Source organism: Meleagris gallopavo, chromosome 8, assembly GCF_905368555.1.
Source record: "Meleagris gallopavo chromosome 8, MGAL_WU_HG_1.1, whole genome shotgun sequence".
NCBI lineage: Eukaryota > Metazoa > Chordata > Aves > Galliformes > Phasianidae > Meleagris > Meleagris gallopavo.
In genome coordinates this window covers 17,883,092-17,909,012 of record NC_139411.1, presented here as the reverse complement: position 1 = coordinate 17,909,012, position 25,921 = coordinate 17,883,092, and the positions used below count along the sequence as shown (strand labels likewise).

Sequence of the window (25,921 nt, the reverse complement as noted above, 5' to 3'; positions counted from 1 at the left end):
ATAATCCACGTATACATACAAATATATGTGAAGAAAGTAAGATTCTACTTTGGAGGAGAAATGGAGGAAGAGGTGACCATTCTGTTGCTCTGATTGTTCATCAGGTGATGTAAGAAAATGTGCTTCATACAGTTACTCATAGCAAGACTTAACAATTCCGTACATGTTTGGATAGTGACCTAACCACTTAAGTACCCCATACCCTATGTCCTGAAGTAGGTTTCATCTGCTGAAACTGGTCATCTTACATACATCATGAACTATGAACTGAATATCACTGAAAAATTAGACGCTTACAGGAAACTTCAGTCAAAACAAAGATTTCAAAGCTTCTTTTCAAAAACACTGAGATGGACTGTAAAGAATACTGTCAGCCTAACAGCTAATGGGCCGATCACTACATTGAGGGGTGTTTTTTGCTCAGAAAAACCTCAACAGTTTTAGTGAAAATTATACAAGTAGTTTTCAGTCACATAATATTACTGCTGCAGCAGCTTTCACTCAAATGACCAAGCATGTTAGTTCCTACCTGCAGGAGAAAGCGCATTAGACGGATCTCTTTTATATCATGATATGAGTAACGGGAACACCTCTGATCTCCCACAACATGCTCTTTATGACATAAGTTGAAAATGAACGGATCACTGATGCTGGAAAAGGAAAAACAAAAGAAAAAAATGAATTTTAAACAAAAGAAACCTGGAAAACCTTCACGAACATGGTAAGTCCTGTTTGTAAGACAACTGGAATACAGAGGAATTGAAAACAAGGCTGAACTACAAAGGCAGATTTTTTTTTTTTTAAACTAGCTCTCAAAGTAATAATAAAAATAATTTAAAATTTGAAAAGTTTTGTTGTTTTTTTTTTTTTTTTTTAATACAAATGCCTGTGGAGGTTGAAGGTAGATTTGGATTGATGATTTTAGAGCATGCAAGTACATAGACAGCAGTATTATGCATCTGTTGAAGTCTGAGTGAAAGAATTGGGTGGGATGAATGCCAGGGTCAAAGGCAAACATCATATGGACATGCTACTTTTATTAACCTCTATTAATTGGAACTAATTCATTCAACTAAAAACTATTCATTATTACTAGAGGTGTGTACATGTACTTCAATTGATACCCACAATCTAACCTACAGAAAAACCCTTAGAAAAGCAACTCAAATTATTTAATCAGACTCTGTCCAATCGATCTGTAAGTCATTTGATCAGATCGACTTGTATCGGATTTAGTAAGAATCAGATGCACAGCAGACAGACTTTCAATGAGTAAAAACACTGAGTTGTTCACTGTCCCACTGGGCCTTGCACATGAACACATAGTAAGAGCAAAGAGCTAAGTGTAACAGACTCATTTTCAATATCGATCAGTATCAATAAATCATGAGTGAAAGATGATAGTGTGCCAAATATTAATTACTATTATCTCTGTCTTGGAGAAACAAACAAACTTATGAGATAAAGGAAAAGACTCTTGTAATGACTGTTTCATATGAATAAAAGATGGGAGCCAGCCAGAAAGGAACATTAACAGCACTTGAAAAGAATGAAAAAACAGGGACATGTTAGACTGCTCACATCTCCATCTATTGGAACTGGGAGTCCTTGAAGCACCTCCAAGCACCTACAGTGAATTAGATTAAACAATTCTACAAATATAGAAAAGATGGCAATCTTTTTGCTGGTCTAATTTCATCCTGAAATCTCCAAAAGTCTGTGCAACATCAAGGGCTGAATGTGCTAACATTGAAGTTAACCAAGCAGATCTCTGGAAGGAAAGAAAGACTCACCTGGACAAGCAGTGCTGCGTACAGCAGACCTCTTCTAGAGGGGACAATACAAAGCATTCGCAGATGTAGAAGTGCTCTCTGCCAAAGAGCAGTACTCCTTCTAAAGCTGTGTGTCCTTGCACAACTGCCACAGAGCACTTGAATGTAACCTATTATGGAAGTAAGCATAATCAAGTCAAGACTGGGTTACACAAGCAAGAGGGACAGCAGGAGCAAGACTTAATGATGCAGAAAGACATACATTTTGCACCAAAAGGATCACCATTTTAATTTGCAAGTCTATAAGGATGCAACCACAAAATCACCAAAAAATTAAGATTGTATGTCTTTCTGGAAAAAGAAGTGGGAAAGTCTGATCTCCTTTCCACCTTTCCCATCTACCTGGGCCTGCATCACCATAGAACATAAGGGTCTTGCAAATGTTGCAGAAGACTTGATTGCAAAACCTTGTCAGCAACAGAGATGCTACAAGGGCATGGGGTTGAAGCAGAGGGGAAAGTAACTTACATAAATACAGTAGCATATAACAAATAGCTGTATAGAATACAACAAAAAGGGAAATAATTTTGAAAGTAAAAACTACACTTATAAAAAAAAAACAATAACAAAACCTCACAAGCAGGTTCCAGGAATCAGTGAGTGAGGAAAGGATATAATACTCTAGGTATTAATCTATTTTTGGTACGACAAATCAGCACAGAATAGAAAACTAAGTAACACAAAACTCCTTCCACTGGTACTTTCCATTCCTATATTATAAAAGATGCCAGTCAAAATATACAAGACTATGATTTCATTTGCCATAAAATAAAGATTTATTTTAACATTCTGGAATAGCTAAAATACCTCCCTTGGCCTCCTAAGAGGTTCACTATCCTTTTCTTCCTCCTGTGCAAAAAAAGTTGGCTCTTAAAACAGAGAAATTTTTAACCCACAATTAAGTCGTGTTGGGAATTTTCATACTTAATAGCTTTGCAGTTTATTCTAGTTTATTGAAAGATTTCTTGGGAATGGATCAGTTTTGATTTTAAAAAATCCTTTCCTAAGGTGCAATTCTTAAGGCTTAGAGATGGTGCAGAAAAAAAAAAAAACACCAAAACAATAGAGATCAAAAGAATTTCTAATGATTTGGAAAACTGGTCTGCAGGAAACTTCAGTAGAAGTTCTGATTTTAAATCAAGCAGTGTTTCAGTGCAAAGAATTTTCTTAATGTTTAGAAGCAAGACGCTTCTTGTTTTTGTGTGTGTGTGTGTGTGTGTGTGTGTGTGTGTGTGTCTGTGTGTTATTGCACTCTTAAAGACTCAGTGATCGTATCTCTATGAAGCTTCATCAGAATAAGAGTCCAGTATTATTTCTTGCACATGCAAAAATGGACATTCACAAATAGCATTGGTTCTTGTAAATCACATGAAGTCTTCAAATCACTATGATGAAGGTACATAGAATAAGTCTGGTTTTCTACAGTCTGCATGTTTCTACTTAGCTTTCTGCCCTTGTTACCTTGCTTTATTTCTGGAGGCAAACGTACAACCCTACTTGTCTCCATCCCAAACTGCACACAGGGTTAACTCAGGTCTGCTGAAAGAGACCTGCACTACTATATAACCTTCCAGTCTCGGATGTTAGCTTGGTGAAATTATAAAGTTTTCTGCTTTGAAATTCAATACAGAATGAAAACTGTATGAAATGGAAAGATGCAAGAATTCAAAGTGGTAATTCATAAATAATTCAAATAAAGTTCTGATTCTACATTTAAAAAATTTTAATGAGAAGTAGTTCTTTTCACCAACAAAATGGAGGTGGGAGTTCATTTTTAAAATCACTTCTGTAGGAATAGAAGATTGGTTTCATTCAGCAGGAAAGAAAGAACTCTAGAAGATTTTTACAAACAACTTTTGATGAAAATCTCTTCTCTCCCTTCCTCTTCCCACTCTAATTATTTTTAGGAGGAACCTAGCATTTCAGTCACCTCTTCTGCTGATCCCACAAGGATACCTCTCTCCTGGCAATATGCCACCACAAAACTCTGAACTGGAGTGCCCACGTGTGCACATGCAATTGTGTGGTTAGAGGCATGTATGCTTGCACTGAGAGTGCTGGGGTATTCTGCTCACATCAGTGAACCACATGGCTTCCTGAAGTCATATAGCAGAAAGATTGCTTCTTCCCAAATGGAAGGTAACTGAATAATGAAACATCAGGCAGTTGCGTAAAATAGCTAAATGGACACAGAGTTGAAACCCATACTTCTAAGAAATCTGCTTCAGCAAAACCAGCACTTTGTTCCATGTGAAAGAGCCAATTTAACATTGCTTTATTATTTTGTTCCGTTGCATACACAGCTATCATGGGGCTCTGGGCAGGCAGCAGAAGAAATGGACAGACACAAGTCAAGTAGAGGAAGGAGATTCTCAAGTAGAAGAACTAGGCATGAAATTGTAGGTATAAGGGAATAAGTAGCAAGAAAAAGGCAGACCAAAAGGGAGCAAGAAGTTTGTAAGAAAAACAGCAAAGGTGAGTATGCTTGCATCTCTGATCCTTTTGAAAAGCAAAAAGCCAATAGGAATGGGGTTTGGAACAACTCAAACCACAAATATGGAACTGAACAGTATGTAGGGTAAAGCTCAGGAAGCAGCCGGGTCAGTCCCAAAATCATACAGCTTGATGTAGGATTAACACACCAACAAAGCTAAATGCACCAGCATGAATGCACCTCTCCTATTTATGTCTTATGCCAATCTGAATACCAGTGTAAGACATCAGGCACAGTATACTGACTCCAGATATACAGTCACAGTAAACAGACAAAAGATTTCAGTGAAAGCCCTTTGACTGTATGCATGGTATGAAATCACATGCTGGTTAGAACAGTGCAGAAGGCAAAGCTGCTGCTAGGAGCAGCAGATATGAAGTGAGAAGAAAGGCAAGCAGGGGAGACCAGGTAGAGCCATGAGATAGGTTGAAAACCCTAGAAGAACTGCAGCTGATCACCTAGGTAGTTTACAGCAGCCAACAAGGGTCAAACTACACACAATTCCTGGAGCTTTATTGTGAATCAAGATTGCACAGTGTGAAATGAGAAAGGTCTGCAGGTCAACCCGAGAAAGTATTACCAGTGCAGTGGAAGAACCACAAAACCAGTATCAGAGCTCTACCAAAAACACTGCTCAAATGATGAACTCAGACTAGAGGTACAGATTGAGGTGGGGGCCTGCACACAATTACTAACATAGCAGGTACAAATACCTGCTTCAGTTTTAGGGCAGGACTAGATCTTGAAGAGGAAAGCACATGTACCTCTCCTTCTTAGTACAGTCTGCATTCTGTACTGTCAAACCACTAACAGTCACTGGTGCCAAATCTATTTCTTCATCTCATGTTAACACCTCCAATGGAATTAAATATGCTTGCACTGTTAGAAATAGTAGAGCCCCTTGGGCTGAGTCAGTTTCTCTCATTTGGAGAACAGGGCTCGTTTTTATTCCAGTTGAATAATATAGATCTGACAAAGAGGTGTACTACAGAACACCCCCACCAGGACAGACTTGTACCTACAAGCCTAGTATCAAAACAGCAGACAGTCTGAAATTACCAGAAATTACATAAAAATACTTTACTTTTCTGTCAAAACAGAATAGAATCTAGTTCATCAGCTACTAGAATCATTAATCAATGACGCAAAGCTGACATAAAATAATTGAATGATTACCTTCTAAGGTATTGCCTAAAGCTCTGCATCTCTTGATTGCTCTATTCATTCATATGAACAAAGGAATTAAAGCTAAGGCATGTTTTTTGAGAAGGTTGAGGGAAGGGGGGTGGACTCTCCCTTTTTCCTGTTTTTCAGAAGAGCTGTTGATATCCAGTTGCAGTTTATAATCCAGTTGCAGTTGAACAAACAGCAATAAAACCACACCTGTTCTGTAGTTCAGGAGTCAGATTTCCAAAGGAATTACATGCCTGAAGATGCAATCAGTCTTTAAAGGGCTTACAAAAACACAAGGAAGTTAACCATCTACTCCTACAGAACCTAGCAGTGTTAGGTTAGTATTGCCCTTATAGAAAGGAAATTTAAGTCATAGAACCCTATCAAAGGAACATGTTTACCCATGTCACAGAAATTCTGGAGCACAGCAGTTTTATAGCATATGGACAAAAGAATGGATACTTGAGTCAGTTAAGAGATCCATCTAAACTGCCCTGAGTATTAGTAACAGAAGCTTATGGATAGACTATAAGAAACAAGCTAGATATTGAATATTTCTTCCTCTTCATATATCTTCTCAGCAATCAGTGGCTTAATAACATCCTGAAGCTCCTTCTTTCTCTTTAATGCCACATCTTGCATTCCTCTATAAACACAACCATCTCTAATCACTTGCTTGGAGATGAAAACTGTATGTGTATACTATTTTTGTCTGCTCTGTTGTGTATCAGGGTGCATCAGCTATAACAGATCTGTCAGTAAAGTCAGATCAATGTTATTTAGAGCCACAGAGTTTAAAATGACTAGGAATATATGAAACAGAATACATTGCTTTCACAACTTTTGCTAGGTAAACAGATGCAAGCTTTCCTGGTGACAGCTATATACGTCCAGCTCTCAACACCACTCACAAGATCTTTCCTGCAATGTTTGTTAAGTTGCTTGTTGTTGAAGACTCATTTTACTTTGCAACAGACACACATGCAGCTCATTAATCACAGTTTAAGAGTACATGACAGGTTGTTTCATTCTCCTCAGCAGCTCAATGACCAAAGGAAACTAAATCAGCTTGTCTTTTGTGGCAATGGTTCCAGGCTGAAGTCTGATCACATCTCCACTGTTACAAACATCAGCTCAAATTCCTTCTACTTGGAATTGAATTAAACTATTGTATACACCAGAAAGATAGTTGCAAGCCTTGTGGCCACAACTTTGCTTTGGAAGATCCACAACACAACACTTTTCCAGGTAGCTTCTATCCACCTCTCTTCTTTCCCTCCCAACATCTGTTGGAGCAAAAATCCCACGCACAGGAGATGTTTCTTAAACATGTGTCAGGTTTTTAACGATTTCCCAAATACTGCAGGAAAAAGAATATTAGGTATTTGGGAGGAAGGAGATGGAGGAAGAAGGTTCATGCCTGTACATGGCCATGGGCACTGTAGCTTCTCTTTGTCCTTGCTTTCTGTGCTGAAAGCTGCCATCTGTCCCAGCCCATCGCCAGCAAAAGAAGTTGGCATCCTTTAGCTGATGATAGCATCTGGAAGCCAGCACTAATAGGATTGTGCTCATACCTCTTGCACACTCAGACATCTCTGTCTCACTCCAGGCTCCTCTCAAACAGAAAATGCTGCCAAAAACTAATTTGAGTCCTTTAATTTTCCCTTACACCAGTTCACTTGAGTTCATGCCCTTCCTCATGACTCCCAGAAATAAACACAGCAAAGCTTGTCAAAACCATACCCTGTTCCATCACTCTACAGAAAGTGACTGTGTTATGGAATGGGCTGTGCTAACTGGAGGGAGCAGTCAGGGCTCTGCAGTTTGTTAGGAGCTCTGCAGAGATCCTTAGAGCAGCTATGGGCTTACAACTGAAAGGCATTTTTCAAAGCAAACAAAAAAAAACACAGAAGCACATATGAAAGGAGGTGGGAGGTATTCGAAGAGTACAAAGTGTCATGATGAAGCAGTAAAGTCAGGAAAGCAGAGAACTGGCTGAAAATGCGCTCTGTTTGTTTTTTTGGGTTTTTATTTATTTATAAATATATATTTTTTTTTTACATAGTACAAATCAGACACTGTCCTTTGCACCTAGCAGCACAGCTGCTGGCTGAGCTGGGGTGGGGATGCAAGAGGGCGTCCCCAGAAGCCACTCAACTACAGCAGAACCCTAGAGGAGGCAAGTCAGAGGAGTAACCATCTGAACATGTCCTTCTACGGGCAGTCCTATCTGAACATAGAATACATATCACACATGAAAACACTTTTGAATTTTCAGCACTAATTTCAGCAGCAAGGCAGCAATTAGAGCTTCTGCACATACAGCAGGGAAGAAAGAAAAGAGGCTGAGGCACAGAAAAGGAGAATTACTTTTTCAAACACCTGGCTTCCCACTCTCCAGCCTCGATTCCAAGAACCAATTCATACCGCACATCAGTGCATGCAGAGTTCTTTCAAACTAACAAAGCATCTTTGAACTGCGCTGAACTGTAACAGTGCTCCCACAAAAACAAACTGCCTTGGTGTTCTACATGCTGTGAAGTTAGTGCAATCCTCCTAAGATCACTGGCTCCACTATGTGGATGCAGAGTTGCTGCACACTTCTGTCTGCTCCAGATGCTGAACCTTACAGCTGCTCACTCCTTCAGCTGAACCTGTTCTTTAATAAGCTCCTTGTAGCCATGGATTTCATCCCCTCTCTGATTTATACTAGTCATTTCTATTATTGTCCTTGGCATCTTCTGTGCTCTCCCCAGCCCCTCCTTTAAGGAAAGGCATTGTGCCCAGATTTCTGCTAGGCCATGCCCTCTTGTTAACTTCAGATTCATTACTCCAGCTGCTTGGATTTCTTAGTCTCCAATGACTTGCTGGCAAACAGAGCTTTATTTTTCTCAAAAAAAGAGTCAGAGTTTCTACGCCAAAATAATTTCCCAAGCCTTTCACACTTTCTTCATCTATTACATGCTAACTGCACATTAACAACCTGGAAGGATTGCTTCAGGCTTGTAAAGATCAGGGAGGTAATCTAGCAGCTGGGGACTCAGGCTACAGATACAGGAATCCAGGCTCCCTGTCTCTGCTGGTAGACCAGGGTTATTTATAGAGGAGTGGCCCCATTTTTTTGGTAGGCAAACTGATAGTCAGAACAGATTCCTATCAGCATTTCTCTTAAACAACTCCATAGCATCACGTCATCACCCACATCACATATTACCTCTCCCACCATGCCCATGACATATACAGTCTCTGTATACTAAAGACACACACAAAGCAATCTTCACCTGTATACAGACACTGCTATGGTACAGTTCTCCTAAGCCCACCAAGAGCTGTCCTTTGGCCTAGCTTTAACAAGTGGTCCCTACTAGGGCTATTTGTAAGAAAGGAGGTGAAACATCAAAATATTTCAGTGCCCTGCCTGCCACTCTGCTTTTATCTGCTGACAACTGCCCTGAACCTCCATTCTATGAGCCTAGACTCAAGGAGGGGCAAGCTACAGACATGTACAAGTCTTCTTACCAATTACTTGTTTCTTTTTGTACCACCACAGAGCCAAATACAATGGCACTCTCCATCTCTAGTTTCACCAGCACCACACATATGGTTTTTGGCTTTTGGATCTGGCACTAACAGATCACTTGAAAAGTGATAGGATCTTGGGGAAACTGGTGCAGAGTATGTAAAGAGACAGGAAAAGAACTGCACACAGCCTTTACAACTGGAAATTCTAGTGATAAGTTACCACTGTGAAAGGAAAATGCCCAGAGGCTATAGGAGTTCTCACTAACTGTAGAACACTGAAAGTGCAACAATGTGTGTTACAAGGTATCTGGTTGGAAAAGGCAAAACTTACAGTCAATACAACTAAAACTACTTCCAAGGTACATATTTGTATATACCTTCAAATCCTATGTATTGGCAGAGCAGAAGGGAGTCTAACGACAGACTAGTGATTATGTCATTAAAGGCTGCAGTTGCACAGACCTGGTATTTGATTTCTGGAATTTTCTAAATCAGAGTGCTTGACTTTGAAATCTGAGAAGTGTGTTCCTCTATGGTCACTTTAATGCGTTGTTTTTTTTAAGTCAAAAAAAAAAAAAAAAGGACTTGTCTAAAGACTGAACTTCACATTGATTTGTTGCTGATCAAACATGATATAAGGGAGCAGTCAATCTATTTGTCTAAACAAGTGACTAGTTGACATTAGTATAACACCCCACCTGCACCCATATGTTCCTGACTTGCCGATAAACTGAGCCAACAATATCAACAGCATTGGATCTGCTGATTTTTGCAAAAAGCCACCTCACATCTGAATACGTACAGTTGTCTGTTTAATGGCAATACAGAAAAAGCAACAAACATCACTGCACAACAATATAAAACAACGACCAATATCCAGATTAGAGCTATCCCTGTGCTGCAGAAATTAATCCAGCAGCTTCCAAGGCATCACGATGTGCACTCTGTGCAGTGCAGTAGGTAAGATGGTTCCAGTTGCCTGGTTAAAGTGCAAACAGCTCACGAGGCAGCCATTTACAAGGCAGGACTGCAGTGCACTAAGTGAGCGCAGGACAGTTAATGTCACCCCCCACTGCTTTTTTTAATACTTCTGTCAGCTCAGCAACACAGTGACTGCTGCTGGAAAAAACATGCCTAGCATTTCTGACAGCTTCCTGTGGAGTTACATGGAGAAGAGACAGACAGCCTAAAGGCACAAAATGAGATCAGCACACGGAAAACATGCTTCACATTTTCATGCCTGTCTCCTCCTGTTGCGGAGAGGTATGTGGGGGCAGGGAAGAGGAGCAGGAGAATGAATTATGTTGTATAGACAGACAATGTACCAACAGATCTAATAACATAAGGAAGCCATCACACTGGAGAGCACCAATATAACCCCTGGCAGAATGCCACAAAAATTCAGCTGTGATATTGAGACAAAAATAAAATAACTATTTCTGTATCTAGGTGCAAGCATCCCACAGCACTGTAACAGCTGAGTTTAAGTGATTGAGTCTAACCCCTAGCTCCCACTATGGGATGCTAGCTTCTGAGCCAACTTGCCACTGGAAGTAAGAGGTACACAGTAGAAGATGAGAGAATAAAGTCAGAATTTTGTGACAAAATTTCTCACAGTTCTGGGGAAAATAGCTTTGAGCAGTATATATCCAACATCAAGGATTTGGCCTGAAGACACCATTGTGGAGACTATGCCAAAAGTGGAGGGCAGGTTGCCAGGTCTCTATGGCCTCAGGGGGTAGAGTCTGTCCAGTATTCAGGGAAAGGTGTAGAAGAAAAAGGTGTGTGAAGGGACAAAGAAAACATTTACTAGTATTGAGCAGAAAGCGATTATAAACATTACTGAACTAGCATCTATACAAAACTGGCATATCTTTACAGGAATGATAAATTGGATCCAGACATTGCTCTGGGCTTGAGTAAAGATAGGGAAGTGAGAGAGAAATCTCAGGTTTGCAGAGTTTACCACATCTCAGGCAAATTCAAATACTATTTTCTCCTAGGTACCAGAATACCTTTGTCACATTCCTGAAATCTTTGTTTCTTTGACAGAATTAGTGTTAAAAGCTCTTCAAGAATAGGTTTGGATGAGTTTTGTACAGTGGCTGGGAAATTGCAAGTGCTCTAAATCAACATATACTGATGTTTACTCTATGTAGACTGAATTCACCTGTACCAAAAACTGAAAGTAACAGGTAGGCCTTCACATCCAATTCATCCTCTGTAATACCAACTCAAATTTTCTAGCTCATCTTTACTACCTTTTCATTCTCTGCAAACTCCTGCAGTATAATTTGTCTCTCCACACACAATTCCAAGAAGTCTTCTGAATGGAAACTTTCATGTAGAGCAGGGAAGAATGTTAGCTGGTTGCAGTCCAATCCTTTCTCATCCCCCTCCTTTTCTGCTCCATTTAACATCAGCTCTCCTATATCAGTAAGAAAGAGATTCTAGTTTTAGTGGCAGCTGGATGACAGCACAATCATTGGCAATTTAGACATTTGCCCAATCTGTTCTACCTTGGGAAATTGCATTATTTATCTGCCAAAAGAAAACAAAAAAAGTCAAGAAGTGTGTGCCTGCTGAAGTATGATACATATTTCAACTAAAATCAGGTCCATATTCATCATGATTCAGGAAATTCCTGTAATTACTGAAGATTCAAACATTATTCAACAATAAGAAAATTCAACAACAGCAAGATTCAAAAATTATATGATATTCCCTTATACTCAACAGCGTACACAAGAAGCTTGACTTGGAGCAGCCATAGTAATGGCTGAAATCCACAATCTTAAGACTGAGCTGACATTCCTGAACACAGTTCTTTCTCAATTTCCCCCACCCCTAAAAAATTATCAACTTCTGTACTGTATTTCACAAGTCTGTCCTTTTTTTTTGTTATTATTTTAAGCTCTCATGTAACAGAAAACCTGGCTTGGAAAAATGAAATATGTTGACAACCATCATATTTTGAAAAATCTGGTTCTATTTTGAACACTGAAAAACAATTTCAGAAGCTAATTTTTTTTTTTTGGCAATTTCTCCATCGTTCTGTCCACATCTTTGGAAAGTCACATTTCCTTTACCACTTCCCTAAGCCATTTATCACCTGTTTTTAAGACTATTTTAGAAGTAGAACTGAAGTATCTACAAAATCAGGGGAACAGCTATACACTTTTCCTTCTGAGGTTAAACCATTGGGAACTTTTCAGATGCACAGGAAAGCAAAAAAGCGTTCATTTTTATTTAGCATTTTCTGCTTTCAGACCTTTCTGGTGGCAACATAAAAAAGAAATGAAATGTTTATATACTGCCAAAAAAAAAAAAATTGGCTTTTTAGCCCAGAATACTATTTTTCCCAAGACTAAATTCTAACTCAGAACTCCATCCTCCATCTCTCTTTGTGGCTACCCACTACCACAATGTAATTTAGCCTTAAGTGGTTACCTGAATCCACTTCAGCAGTAGAGGTTGTTTCATTTCTGTTTTCTAGGAGAACCTGAAAAGAGACAAGATATTACAACACTGGAATATGCTATCAGGTAAACATAACTCAAAGCCTTGCTGCAGAGCAAAACACAGATTTAGAACCATGTTGCAACTAAATGCCTTGGAAATTCAAATAAATGCATTTTAAAGAACCTAAGGGAAGAATTAGACGCAAGAGTAAATGTCAACAATTAAGGAAAATCTATTGCCTGTTTAAAGATGACCCTCCACGAGGCCTTTTATAGCATAAAATGATGCAGTCCAGCCTACAGAAGACTGTCAGAATTAGAACTTCTCATAAGAACTGAAGATGCCTTGAAGATAGGAACCTCTTGACATTTTAATTGCTTCATCTTCTGATTGATAGAATTTGGCACTTAGACACTATGGAGACAGACAGTACTAAATGCCCCACATATACAGTTCAATGCTTAGTTCAAACCATTTTAGCTCTTTTTTTTTAATCATCCACCAATTTTAGCAGCCTTAGTATGCATAAGACTCTGCTGGATACATTCCAAAATATACTTTTGGGATATTGCAACCAAAAAAAATGTCCTGGGTTATAGTCTCACTTATCTGGGGATATTTCACATCAGAAAAATGGAAAATCATTCTGTGGCTGCTAAATACACTGTAATTGTTGTTACTGTCTCCTGAAAAAAAGACGACTCATTGGATTCCATATGCACAGGAGAGCAAATTGGTAAATCAGCTGATAAGAATCAGAGGAAAGAGGAGAATATAAATTCATCAGCAATTACTACAGGATTTGTGCACTTCCTGTAAAAGCTTTCTACCTCACTCTTCATTCGCATCATTGTCGCTTGGTTGCTTGCCTGCCGAATCCTCCTCCTCATTCGTGAAGGCCCTTCGTAACAATCAAGAATCCATCGTGGATTTAAGGACTGTGAGGCAACTCCCCATGGGCCCTGTCTGTTGAAGAGTTGCTCCTCAAGTATCATCCAGTCCTTAGCTGCTTTGCTGTAACCACACTGCAGCACCTGTAGGACAGAACCACTTTGTGTCATCGTATGTGCTTCCTTCCCCCCATTCAGTGACAGCACCCCACAAATTCAGAGGGACCAATCTGCTGAATGGGATCACTGTAGACTGCTGCAGACCCAGCACATTCAGAACCAGTTGATCACTGAAAAAGTACTCTAAGAAATGCTGCTAGTCAGATATAGCAACAAATACAAGAGAATGCAACAAACTTCAGTCTCATTAAGAATAGCTGTTTCATTAGATTGACAGCTTAAAAGCACTGAGCCAGGAAGGCAGCCATCACAGGACTTATTCACTCAATTTCTTTTCTGGCCAATGTTCATGTGTAACACCAACAACTATGCTCAGTGAAGGCAAAGTCTGACAGTCCCAGAAGTATATTGTGCTCCCAATAATCCTGGCATAAATCTAAATACGTATTCCTGGAGAGAAGGTGAGGAGGAACATGAAAAATATTGCTATGTTTACCTGTACATGATTCCTGTACAAAGAGGCATACAGCTCCTGCCCAGTTCTTCGGTACCGTTCCATACAGGACACAAATCCCTAGGAAAAAAACATCAGAACACATTATGCCAATATGAGGTGCTGCAGATCAACTGTGAGAGGCAGAAGTAGGCATTACTTACTATGTCTTTTACAAGAATAATTAGGGACTATGGCCTGTGTTTGTGAGCTTGACAGCTCTACAGACAGTAAAGAGACAAGGCAAATATCTATGAGCAAGCTGCACACTTACTCCAGGAAGGTGAACGCATCCATGATCTTAACAAGGATCATTAGTGGAATTACTCCAGAAGAACGAAAACATTAAATGAAATTGTAAGGTTTCTTCTTTTGGAGCTGAAACAGTACTCCAAATAATACAAAAGACAATTATCTGTTGTTGAGATTCCAAGTGAGGTAACGATCCCAGGGAGGTTGTGGAGTCTCCTTCTCTGGAGATATTCAAGTCTCGCCTGGACGCCTACCTGTGCGACCTGGTGTAGGGAACCTGCTTTTGGCAGGGGGGTTGGTCTCGATGATCTCTAGAGGTCCCTTCCAACCCCTACAATTCTGTGATCCAAGATTTCTAATTATATGTCTGCTCCTTGCTGTATAAGCAGAAAGTGCAGACAAAGGAATGAGCCACGTCATCGTTCTGCAGACAGGAAACCAACTGTTCCTAAAAATATTTTTGATATTTAGGAGCGTGAGTCTACTCGGCAACAAGATTTTCACTATAAATACATTACTTACTGGGAATGTGACACAGAAATCTGAGTTAGCTCTACAACTGGAAGATAGTAGAACTGTGCCAGTGCAAAGAGGCACTCACAGTAACTGTCTGCTTCACTACACAGCCCTGAAACTCCATCACCACCCAGGTACTTCTCGAAATACACGTTCCAAAGTAGTCTGACAGAATTTCCTGGCCACTTTCCTTTCCAGAATGCACACAGAACAGTGAAGGTGCATCAGCATTCATGCATTTCATTTGTTATTTTATTTGAAAGAACTTCTCAAGGTCTCTGTTCAAGCACAAGAGTGATGCACTGCTGTCAGGAGATTGAGCTACGCTCTGAACTTCGCAAATAGATTGTTATCTATTTCTGCAAGATATGCAATTGCTTTAAGTCTCTACCTCTCCAATCACATAACAGAGAATATAATACAAACTCACAGAAGTATACAGGTTAAGTGGTCCACTGTGTTGGGATTCTTAAACTCAGAAAAGAAATGAAGTGAGTTTGATTATCTTCATATCTATTCCATCAAAACCTACATCTTTATAAATATTAGATCACAAGATACAACACTCACAGCAGAGACCTATACAGAACACAAACCAGAGAATTTCAAACCATACTTCCTATCTAAGCCTCCCTTCTGGAATGAGAAAAATTAAACTCAAGGAAATACATCATAGGCCAAACTAGTATCATCTGAATTGAAGCAAAATAAAACCTAGGGTATTTACTGTCATAATAATTCATCAAATTCCTATTTTAAGCTTCACTCAAAGACAATCTTCCAAGCTTTGAAAATGCCAGTTTGGTCCTTCTCTTTCTCCTAGCAACTTACTGGGTCCCAAGAACTTGAAACAAGACGTTTTTGTTGTCATGGTATCTGTTGCCTGATCAGAGACACACAGCACACTGAAAGACTGTATATACAGCTGAAGCACCAAGCCATTGCTAAGTAAGCTGCTAGCTTGTTTCACCTTATCTCATGAAGGCCACTGAAGAAACAGCTCAGAGTTTGGCTTTAATAGACTGTCCTGCACTCATGAGACTTCTCTCCAGTGTTACACTCATGAGACTTCTCTACACAAACAAAGATTGTTGATCCATCCATATCTCTCATCGTTCAGTATCTTGCCCTGTGACTACCAGCAAGTAGGTGCTGGGATGAGTTCATCACCTTATTGTCCTTAAGTAAAAAACAAAAACAAACAAACAAACAAAAAAAACCACAAAGAAACTACCTGTTTGACAGTGTATTCCCTAGAAAAATATTCTACCCTTTTACAACTACAGGTTGCCATGTCTGACAGAACCCGTTCATAGGTTAGAGAGCCTCATGTACCACGCAAAAGTTCTCATGCCCTCCAGATGGGTTTCTAACAACAGTAAGATTCAGATTGCTGTGAGTCACAGCCCAAGTCTAAACAGGCTGTGGAAATTCCATATCCTTACTACCTAAAGCCATGGATCAGATGGGTAACTTTTAAACGCATGGACTCTGTGCCACGCTGGCAGTGATTCCTCACAGCAAACTGTCTGACTGCTGCTTGCACTGTGCTATAATTAAGTTAACACACAAGGTCTATGTGGTGTGCCGATTACTGCTGGCTGCCAGCCAGGTCTGTACCCCTGCCGCGAAGTCACATTTATTGGTGTTTCCCTGCAGGAAGCTCCTGTTTTACACTAATGAAAGTCATTACATTTTTGTTTGTTTAAAGCATCATTAAACCTGTAATCACAGTTGTGGCCTCACAAAAGTATTCCATAATTCATATAAAACTCCCATAAAGGCTGACCTACTAAGCAACAGCATTTCTGTGCTGTTGAGCCAGGCTCAGTGCAGGAGGAGAGCAGAGACCCCAGTTTTTCGTGGACATAGGGTAAAAGCCATTCAGAGTAGATGAACAATTCCTTCGTGTATTAGCAACCATTTCAGATACCCACAGGCTATTCAAGCAGAGCTGGAGCCCTACTGGCAGCTGTTTCAAAGTTGCACATAGCTTGTACTTCAGTCATGGTCATCGATCACACCCCTGAGGTCAAAGCCCGCACTCCAAAGACTCTCACCGACTTTGTTGTCCCAGCCCATAGTCTTTGGAACACATATAGGGCTCTAAGAAGGAAACACTTTGTCAGATGAGGCCAGTAGAAAAGACTAACCACTCTGGGTTCCAAATTAGCAATAACTAGTCATCTTCAACCAGATGAACACATCCCCAGCGATCACCCCTGCAAGAAAACCATCTGGTTATAAAAATGAATGGCTAACAAAATTGGAGATCACTGTTACTAGGAAAAGAAAGAAAAACTTTAAACTATATCCAATAAACTATAGTATATAGACTAGGCTTTCAGTGTTTGCTCAAAACAATTAAAATATATAGCAATAATTGATGAGTGATTATTTGCCATAGCCTCCTAATGAATAAGCAGCTTCTATTTCCAAGACAACTGAAATCATATGCTATAGGTGGCTACCCCTTAAAATGGCAACTCTTCACAGCAGATTTAATGTAACAGTGCCACAGTTTAGTATTTAGTTTGAACAAAAAGAGAGGCACTGGCTTTGATAATTGTTAGTATTGTGTGACATAATAAGGCTTGTGTTTTATATGTAGAAAAGGAGGGAAACATGACCAGTATGCTAAGGAAGATCAGACCTAAAGGCCATGCTGATCCATGCTTAGGATGATATCATGCTTTAAGTCTTCTTATAGCAACTCCTCTACTTTGCAGACCTAGGCACTTACATTGAAGTACAATCAGGTCATCTTGCTGCCTCACATTTTCCAGATATACATACAGCTTGAAAAGTTGATGGAATTTACAAGCTCTGTCTAAAAAACACCACCACCATCACAACAAAACAGGCAAAAAAATCCACAACACAACCACCACCAAATGAACAACTAGAAGCCAAAGCCATTTTTCCTCTTCTTGCAGCATGGAGACATCATGCAAATAAAAACAAAAATGATTAGCATTGAGGAACAGTATAACCAACAGGGAGAAAAGTGCTGGAGCAGAGAAAATTATCATCCTAAAAATGCCCAGTGAGTATGTTTTCTATCATTTCTTTCAACGAAAACAACTGAAGGACATCTTGCAATAAGAAATGGTTGGGAAAAAAAAAACAAAAAAAAAAACACAATTGAGGTGTGACTTCAAATTAACAATTCTTTACTGAGCTTTGGAATATTTTATATCTATACTTTCTTTTATTATTTTCATATGTGTACTGCCTACACACACACACACACCACTGCTGCAGTCCATCAGTATTCAGACTTTCCATAATAAACTCACAAAGCATGATGCAGATTCCATATATGCCACAATTCAGTCTTAAAAATATATATATTACATCATAGGAGCTCCATGCTTTGAGGCTTTCTTTTGTGAATTACAGGCTGTACTTCATCACAGAACACACATGTACAAAAAAAGTATGCAACAATCCTCTTAAAAATAAAGTAATGGAGATCTTCAGGTAAAAATCTATTCAGTGATATTATCAGACTGTGCATCTGCAGAACACTCAAAATATTAACAAAATTGCACAATTTCTTTTACACATAACTTTTCTGCTACTCATGTGAGGCACAGATGTCACTGTAAATCCAAGCATTAAGATATAAATTTGGTATGTAATAAATGCTTGAACACCTTAGACGTGACAGTTAAACAGGCTTAAAACCTTTATGGGCAAAGATTGCTAAAGCCAGTATACAGAAAACTAGCATCATTAGAAAAGCAAAAAACACGTGAAATTACTGCAAGTTTAATATTTCAACCATTCATCCTGTCTTGAATTAGAGAAATGCATTTTTAATAACACAGAACTCAAAGAAATGTGATATTATAAAGTTCAGTTTTACTTCAATCATCATTTAAAGCCAATAATTGTTTTAACAGAAAATTCCCGAAAAGCTATTACATAGCTACAGAGCTAGATTGGCAACAATTAAGTTTTGAAGCTAAACTCTTCCAAAATACAAATGCTATCTTGTAGTATTCACTTCATTTCTCATACTCATTCTTTTTCCACTAATCTAACCAGAACTCCTTCCCCCTTCACAAAAGTACGCAACTAAATCTGAATACTTCTGTAATTTTCCTGCTAGATCACGGAAAATAAATCAGCCTCAGAAGCAGAGGATTCCAGTTAGCATCCAGAGCATTACCAAGAAGCATCCAAGTGTCATAGTGAATTACTAAAGCTGGCTGAAGTCCTGGGTTCACTGGCTCTTTGGGACTCAGCCACAGAAGACAAAGGGGCTTTCCAATGAAGGCCAAGTCAACCACCACTTCTACATCTAACATGGTGAATAAGAGGCCAGATATCCCAAGCAAACAAGCCACCCAGCCTGTGACTCAACTACTTTTCAAGGAACAGATCATGCACTGGGAAGTGCGTAGGTTCACTACTTAAAAAGAGAAATTGTTTCATTAGACATCAAGTAGCAAACATTATACTAAGGCAAATAATGTTTTTCTTAGCAGATCAAAGAGTAGTTTGTCCTAGTCCTTGGCACATACTCTTCACACTGAGGACTGTTTGCACTCTTTTGAATCACAGAATTGATATTGCCATGTGGATTTTATTGTTACTTTGCCAAAATTCATTTAGCTTTTCAACAGACTGTAGCTCCAGCAGTTAAGTGTGGCATGTAAGCCTCGTGCCTCAACCCGCTAGGAGGCTAATGCACACTGCCAACTGCTCTTAAGGATCATGGATGGATTCCTGGCATCACCAGTTGGTTGGGGAATAGCAAACTTAATGAGAAAAACCTCCGTATTTCAGTGCACCATAAACATACCCACACACAGGAGTGATGAGTTTCAAGAGGATAAACCCAAACTACAGGGTACATGTGATGAGATTTCTACACTGTATTATCAGCTACACTTTGGCAGCACAGAAACTGCCCTACTTCTATAGCAACCACATGTAGTATGTATATAAATGTGCACACACATCCCTCTTCAACAGTTGATACTACTGAAGATATGAATTCCTGTCAGAACAGTTAAAAGTTGCTTCCTAATAGCAAAAAAGCACAATGTAAAGAGAGGCCTGTTCCTTATTCCTGCCTCTGAGAATACCTTCTGTGACTGAGTGAATTATCCCTAAATCTCTTGAGCACAGTTTCCCTCCTGTTACAGCAGAGATAGTGAGCACTGAAAGGAGAGGCTTCAGCAATACTATGACACTAGTATAGGCTTAGCTCAGGGTCCAGAACACAAAGAAAACTCTTTCTCCTGGCCTCCAGAATTATCCATTTTATAAAATGGCACATAAATAAAGGCGATACGATAATTCTATAGATTTTAGTGCCTGCAGAACAATCCTGTATTCCACATGATTCTCTGCAACAAAGTGTAAATGGAGCACAGACAAGTGCAACAAAGCTTCAACTTAGCTAACAAGGGTGAGAAGAACATGGAATGATGGCACAGGTGGGAAACCTGTGCCCTCATTCAGAAGAAACATTTAAGATCATCCTGCAGAGATTTCTAGGACCTCTGCTGATTTCCTGTTCTTCACTTGCATGTACCACCACCCAGTTATACTCTCAGCTCTTTCCAAGCCCTGCTCTCTGATAGAAACTTAATATTCTCACTACCTGAACTCCTACGTATACTTTATACTGCTCCCTGCATATAAACTCATAACTCATGGAAAAGTAAAGTTGGTCATAATTCTTCCCCTTTTAAAGATTTTCAATAAAAATTAACATGATTTAGAAATCCCTGTGTAAAGCAATTTGAATCAAATAATTCTCCTGAAATTATTATGAAGCGTTGCATCAAAACTCCTGAAGAAAATGGACGTCTCTGAACCAAGAAATATGGAAAATGATTTTTCTTTCCATATATTCAGCAGAGAAAAAAATAACTGCCTCAGTGCCTAGCATCTGTTTCTAGGGCCTCTCTGTACCAAAATAAAACTTTTTTCATCCACATCCACACCATTCAATTCAATTGGCCCAATCTCTGTTATGTGAAAATAAAACTCTACATCCAGCAGTTCTTGAAAGATGAGATTTCAATGCTACCAGCTTTAGGCATTAAACTCCTTGGCCTGAAATTCCATATCCAAGCTTAAACTTGAACCAGATGAGCTTGAAAGGAAAAATAAAATCAAAATAGGAATAAAAAGATGAAGGAAACAAAAAAAAAAGTTTTTTTCACATTATTTGTAATTAAATTAAGGGACTTGGTACTTCACTATCATAGGAAAACAGTGTAAAAAAAAACATTGAAAAATTCCCTTGGAATAATTGCCAATAAGAAGTTTTGGAAGGGTACTGGATCTTGTGTTACAGGTTTTAGATGAATGTAGCTGCTATAAATCAAGAAAGGAAAAAAATGTTCCTAGGATAGATTCCCTACTGTGCATTGTGCTGTCACACGCCATCTCCTGTAGCAATTGCTGTTGGCTTTTTAGGGGGAAGGACTGTGGGGGAGACAGCCTAATGATCTACATACACCATAATATTATCTTTATATTCTGACTTCTCTATTAAATAGTGGAAATTAAATTCCAAATATTCCAGAAATGTCTATGATTTGTATTACATAAAATTACATAGCCCTGTATTTTTTGTTTTCATTCGACTGTTAGCTGATCTGCTGACCTCTTGGGCTATTTCTTTATGATTTTCAAAGTATCTGAAATTGATAAATGAACAGTACATCAGATAACTGCTTAAAAGGACATAAAAAATTCTTTGTTCAAAGTTAAAGAAACTTTTCCAGCTTGCTGCAGCATACTGTAATTTAGCTTTGAGCCAGTTATTAAACAAGACAATAATATTATAATGGAAATTGTTTAATATACATCATTAATAGCAAAGTGCCTGCTTTCACTGAACTAAAAATGTGTGCTATGAGCAGTTTGAAATGAATATTTGATTCCAATCTTCCCCTGTGCATTTAATGACATGCTAATTTACATTTTAATTACTTCCTAAGAAATCAAAGCATTTGTTGACAGTGGAACATAATGTCAACTTCACAGTGCACTGTTGGTAGATGGTTAATGAACTTAATTAGATAATTAGTGATGTTAATTATCCTTCTATTATGAAGACAAAAATGTTACACAAGTAATGCACTTTTCTAAGAAATACCATTATGTATGCTTGTTTTAACTCAGTTAACTTGAAAAGCTGGTAGAAGACTAACAGAGTGACTGGGACAAAAAAAAAATATTTGTTTAAATAATAATTGTGATTGTTTCAGAAATTTTTTAATTTTTTATTTCACCTACCATGAACTGTTAAGCATGCCCCTCCCTGTATCCCAAATGTTACACATACATTTATAAGTTCATTTTGTCCAATCCCTCTCTGTTCTTCAATACTCCTACTACAGTCATTTAATGAAGGAGGCTGTAACAATACAGGAAAAAAGCAGCTAGTGTTGGATAGCACTGACCCACTATAGGCAGCTGAACAAAATGCTGAGCTTTACATTTTGGGCGATTGTGGCCAAGTCCAAGTTCATATCCATCACACTGAGATAATGTTTATTTACCACAGATATCAAAAAAGTCACTGGCAGCACGTTGAGTGTTAATATTCACTTTATGTGCTGGGGCCAACTATTCTCTGCCCCAGCAAAAGTCTGGAGATGCATGTCACCCTTCCAGTTCAACATTAAACATTTCTGGTTGAGAAGTTTTGTTTAAAACTACCCTCTGAAATGCAGATATCTGCACACGAATGTGTGACCCAATAGCTTGTGAATGATCTAAGAATTTTAGTTTCTAACAAGTAATTTCTCCACATTCCTTTGTACCTAATGCAAAAATCAGTACACGTACAGCAGCCAAAACTGGGAAACAACATTAACAACCAAGAGAGAATGAAGGCCTCATAGTCTTTCTTGATGGACTCATAGAGGGGGTGGGGGAAAAAACCCAGGCAGGACTAATTCTGTATCTGTGATGTAGTTGTGATTTGTTCCAGATAAGTCAGTCAGCCTTGACACTGTACAAAACAAGTTAAAAGCCTCCTATTCGGTTTGTAAGCACTAAAGAAGCACCTGCCTTTGTCTAGTAGTTTGTTCTAAATCCATAGCAAATGTTACTACTGCTTCATGTTCTTCAATCTGACTCCTTATTGAATGCAAATAATAACTCACTAATCAACATCCCTTTCCTCTCTCTACTGTGCAAAGCTTTCAAATTTTGTCTGGCTTCCTACAACACCATTCTCGAATTCACAAATATTTTTCTCACTTAGGAACAACAGCGCTTAGCTCTCAGTAAATATATTTCATCTAGAGTACTGTGTCCAGTTGGAGGATCCACAGTAGAAGAAACAGATGGAGATGCAGGATGGAGTCCTGCAAAGAATCACTAACACGAGCAAGGATTTGAGCATCTCTTATATGAGGAAAATAGGGAGAGCTGAGACTATGTTGTCTAGAAAAGAGAAGGTTCAAGGGATTCTATATATGTATAAAATGTCTAATAGTGCAGATGCATATCTGAAGGCTAGGCTGTAAACAAAAGCAGTGCTTTCAGTGGCACCTAGTAACAGGACAATGGGCACAAACAAATGGATGTGCCATCTGAACATCAAGAAATACTTTCTTATTGTGAATGTGACTGAGCACTGAGGTTGCCCAGAATGGTCGTGCAATTCAAGTCCTTGGAAACGCTTAGAAACTAGCTGGACATGGTCCTAGCCAATATGCTCTAGGTGATGCTGTTTGATTAGCAGATTTGAAAAAGATGATCTCCAGGGATATCTTCCAACTTCAGCCTTTATATAATAATTATCTTTTTCCTTCAACAGATGCATTTAAGATAAGAAGCCATAATATAACACCGAATCGAGTTCCAAGTGTTCTTTGACATTATTTACACATTTTCCATCACAGACATTTTGACATTAGTAAGAGACTATTTCCATCTATCAATCCCTAGTTGTAACCGATAGTCATTTCTATACTGGTACAGCAGTGTAGAGACACTCTGCAAGTCCAAAAAACTTAATCCAGAATACAATTAAATTAAATCTGCAGAAACTTATAAATTGCATTTGATAGGAATCTCATTTACTTTAAATGTAACCGGTACTCCTAGCTTACTTTGATACAGAGAAACCCATATTTTATTTTTCTTATGAAGGAAAAGGACTATGGAAAACCATATTTTCTTACCCTCAAATTTCTGTCTCTGCAAAGTGTAATAACCTTTTTCAAATATTGGCTGGAGGGAGAAGTAGGGAGAGTGGAGGACAATATTTGGAACTGTAGCTTTGCATCTCAATGAGAGGAACAATTTATCAGAGCTACGGAGCTGTCAGTCCTTGACATGATAAGGAATAACATCAGATGAGTAATGTTTCCTTCAGACCCAGCTCCTTTAATTACAAGCCGCTTCCTTGCAGAAGAGAGACAGAAGATGCAGAAACACCAATTTCATGCACTTGTGCCTGAATAATGTCTCTGCGCTGCCTTTTCCAGATGGCAACCTTTTCACTGGAGGAACTAATGATGTGGGCATATTTAGGGAAAAACCAATAACGGAGTCTTTAACCTTCAACAGCAGAAAGCATGTTGTACAAAATGTTCCTTGGGATACATTTACAAATATCAATTACATTGCTCACTGAGGTGTAATCAGCTGTAATAATCAAAATTAATTTTAAAAAATAATTAAACAGACCCCAGGGCAAATAGTCGATGCTCTTGCAGTATGACATCACAGTCTACATATGTACCTGAGAAGAAGTTGCTCACTCTAAGCGGCAACATGATTCTAAGGAATGAGAAGGATGCTCTGGCATACTGAAAAAAAAGACTGCTGCTCAGCAAGGCACTATCATCAGGCACATTACTTGGGTATCATAGCCTCTCATCAATAAACCTGAAAGTGAAGCAGTGATCACTGGAGATAAAGCTTCAGCCTGCTGCAACTTGAGCTAGAGGATTCAAACTCCTTTAGCTGGTGCTGTAGCAGTCTCTTCAACAGAAGAAAAGGCCTTTATACCTTCTGCACTGCATTAAGATGAGAATGCCAAATTCTAAGGTGACCCACTGAAACAGCTCTGAATAGTTTGTCAATGCAGTGCTTCCCCACCCTATAGCTACTCTAGCCACAACGCACACAACTAACTGGTTTTCTAGACAATCACCTAGCAAAAAAGAAACAACACAGAAATGTCTCTCTCTCCATGTGTAATGGAAAAGCTTACAGATGGAAAAGCAAGTCCAGCTGCACCACTTCTACTATGGAACAAAGAACATAGAGGTTGGCAACAGAAATGCTGCGTACACTCCAGACCCACCTTTGTTTTATATAAGCTCTCCTCATCTCTTGACAAAAAAACTAAGATTTGGACCTTAAATCTTCAACATTAGGTAAGAAATGAGAGAACAGTGCTATGGTAATACCTGATCCTTTCTTCTAATTCAACGCCTTAAGGACAAGTTTTACATAGTAGTCAAAAGCAACATCATTAACACTTTATATGTTAAGGCTGCCTAAGTAAGTTCTTTAGATCAGTGACCATATTAATGGCCATAGCTCGATACTATTACAGCATTACAAATAATATATCCCTGGCTACTGTAACTTCTTAGATATCACTTAGTAAAACTTAAATTCTTATAGTACTCCATTTTACAGCTAGCAGTGTAGGATTCACCAAGACTCATTATACAAAGGACTACAGATAAATGAAGTGAAAATGCACCTATATGTAGGCACCACCAATTCATTGTTAGAGTTATAGCCTAGAAACACAAATACCAGGTTCCCACTCAAATAAGTGGGGCAAACCTTTCTGGATCAACCATTCTCACACTTCACTTTTTCTCATAATAAAAATCAATATTGCCAACATAAGTAGCTCATGAAGGGAGATCTCAGTGACTCCCAGTCTTTAGTTTGTCACCTGGCTATTCTGTTTTCTACTCTTCCCACCATAAAAATACATTATTCCCTTTCACTTTTTTTTGTCTTTCTTTTTAAACTCAATTATTTATAAAGCTTATAACGTTTTCAAACATCAGAGTTAGATTTAAAATTACAGATATTATTATGCCTCAGTTACTTAAAAGCACTACAGAACTAACAGATAACGTTGACAAGCAGGATTTAAGTCACTAAATGGGAGATACATGAAGGAATATGAAAAGCATGTGAATGACCA

At 38.7% G+C, this 25,921-nt stretch overlaps 1 protein-coding gene across 1 annotated transcript in view; it reads right to left on the bottom strand.

Moving 5' to 3' along the window:
- WDFY4 (WDFY family member 4) overlaps nucleotides 1-25,921 on the bottom strand; it is a 122,883-nt gene that overhangs the window by 41,547 nt on the left and 55,415 nt on the right. Inside the window, exons 40-45 of the mRNA XM_031554435.2 lie at nucleotides 13,990-14,067; nucleotides 13,314-13,517; nucleotides 12,472-12,523; nucleotides 11,283-11,449; nucleotides 1,794-1,942; nucleotides 530-650 (exon numbers count right to left, since the gene is read on the bottom strand). Coding sequence (XP_031410295.2) covers nucleotides 530-650; nucleotides 1,794-1,942; nucleotides 11,283-11,449; nucleotides 12,472-12,523; nucleotides 13,314-13,517; nucleotides 13,990-14,067 — 771 coding nt within the window. The remainder of the gene's footprint in view (nucleotides 1-529; nucleotides 651-1,793; nucleotides 1,943-11,282; nucleotides 11,450-12,471; nucleotides 12,524-13,313; nucleotides 13,518-13,989; nucleotides 14,068-25,921) is intronic.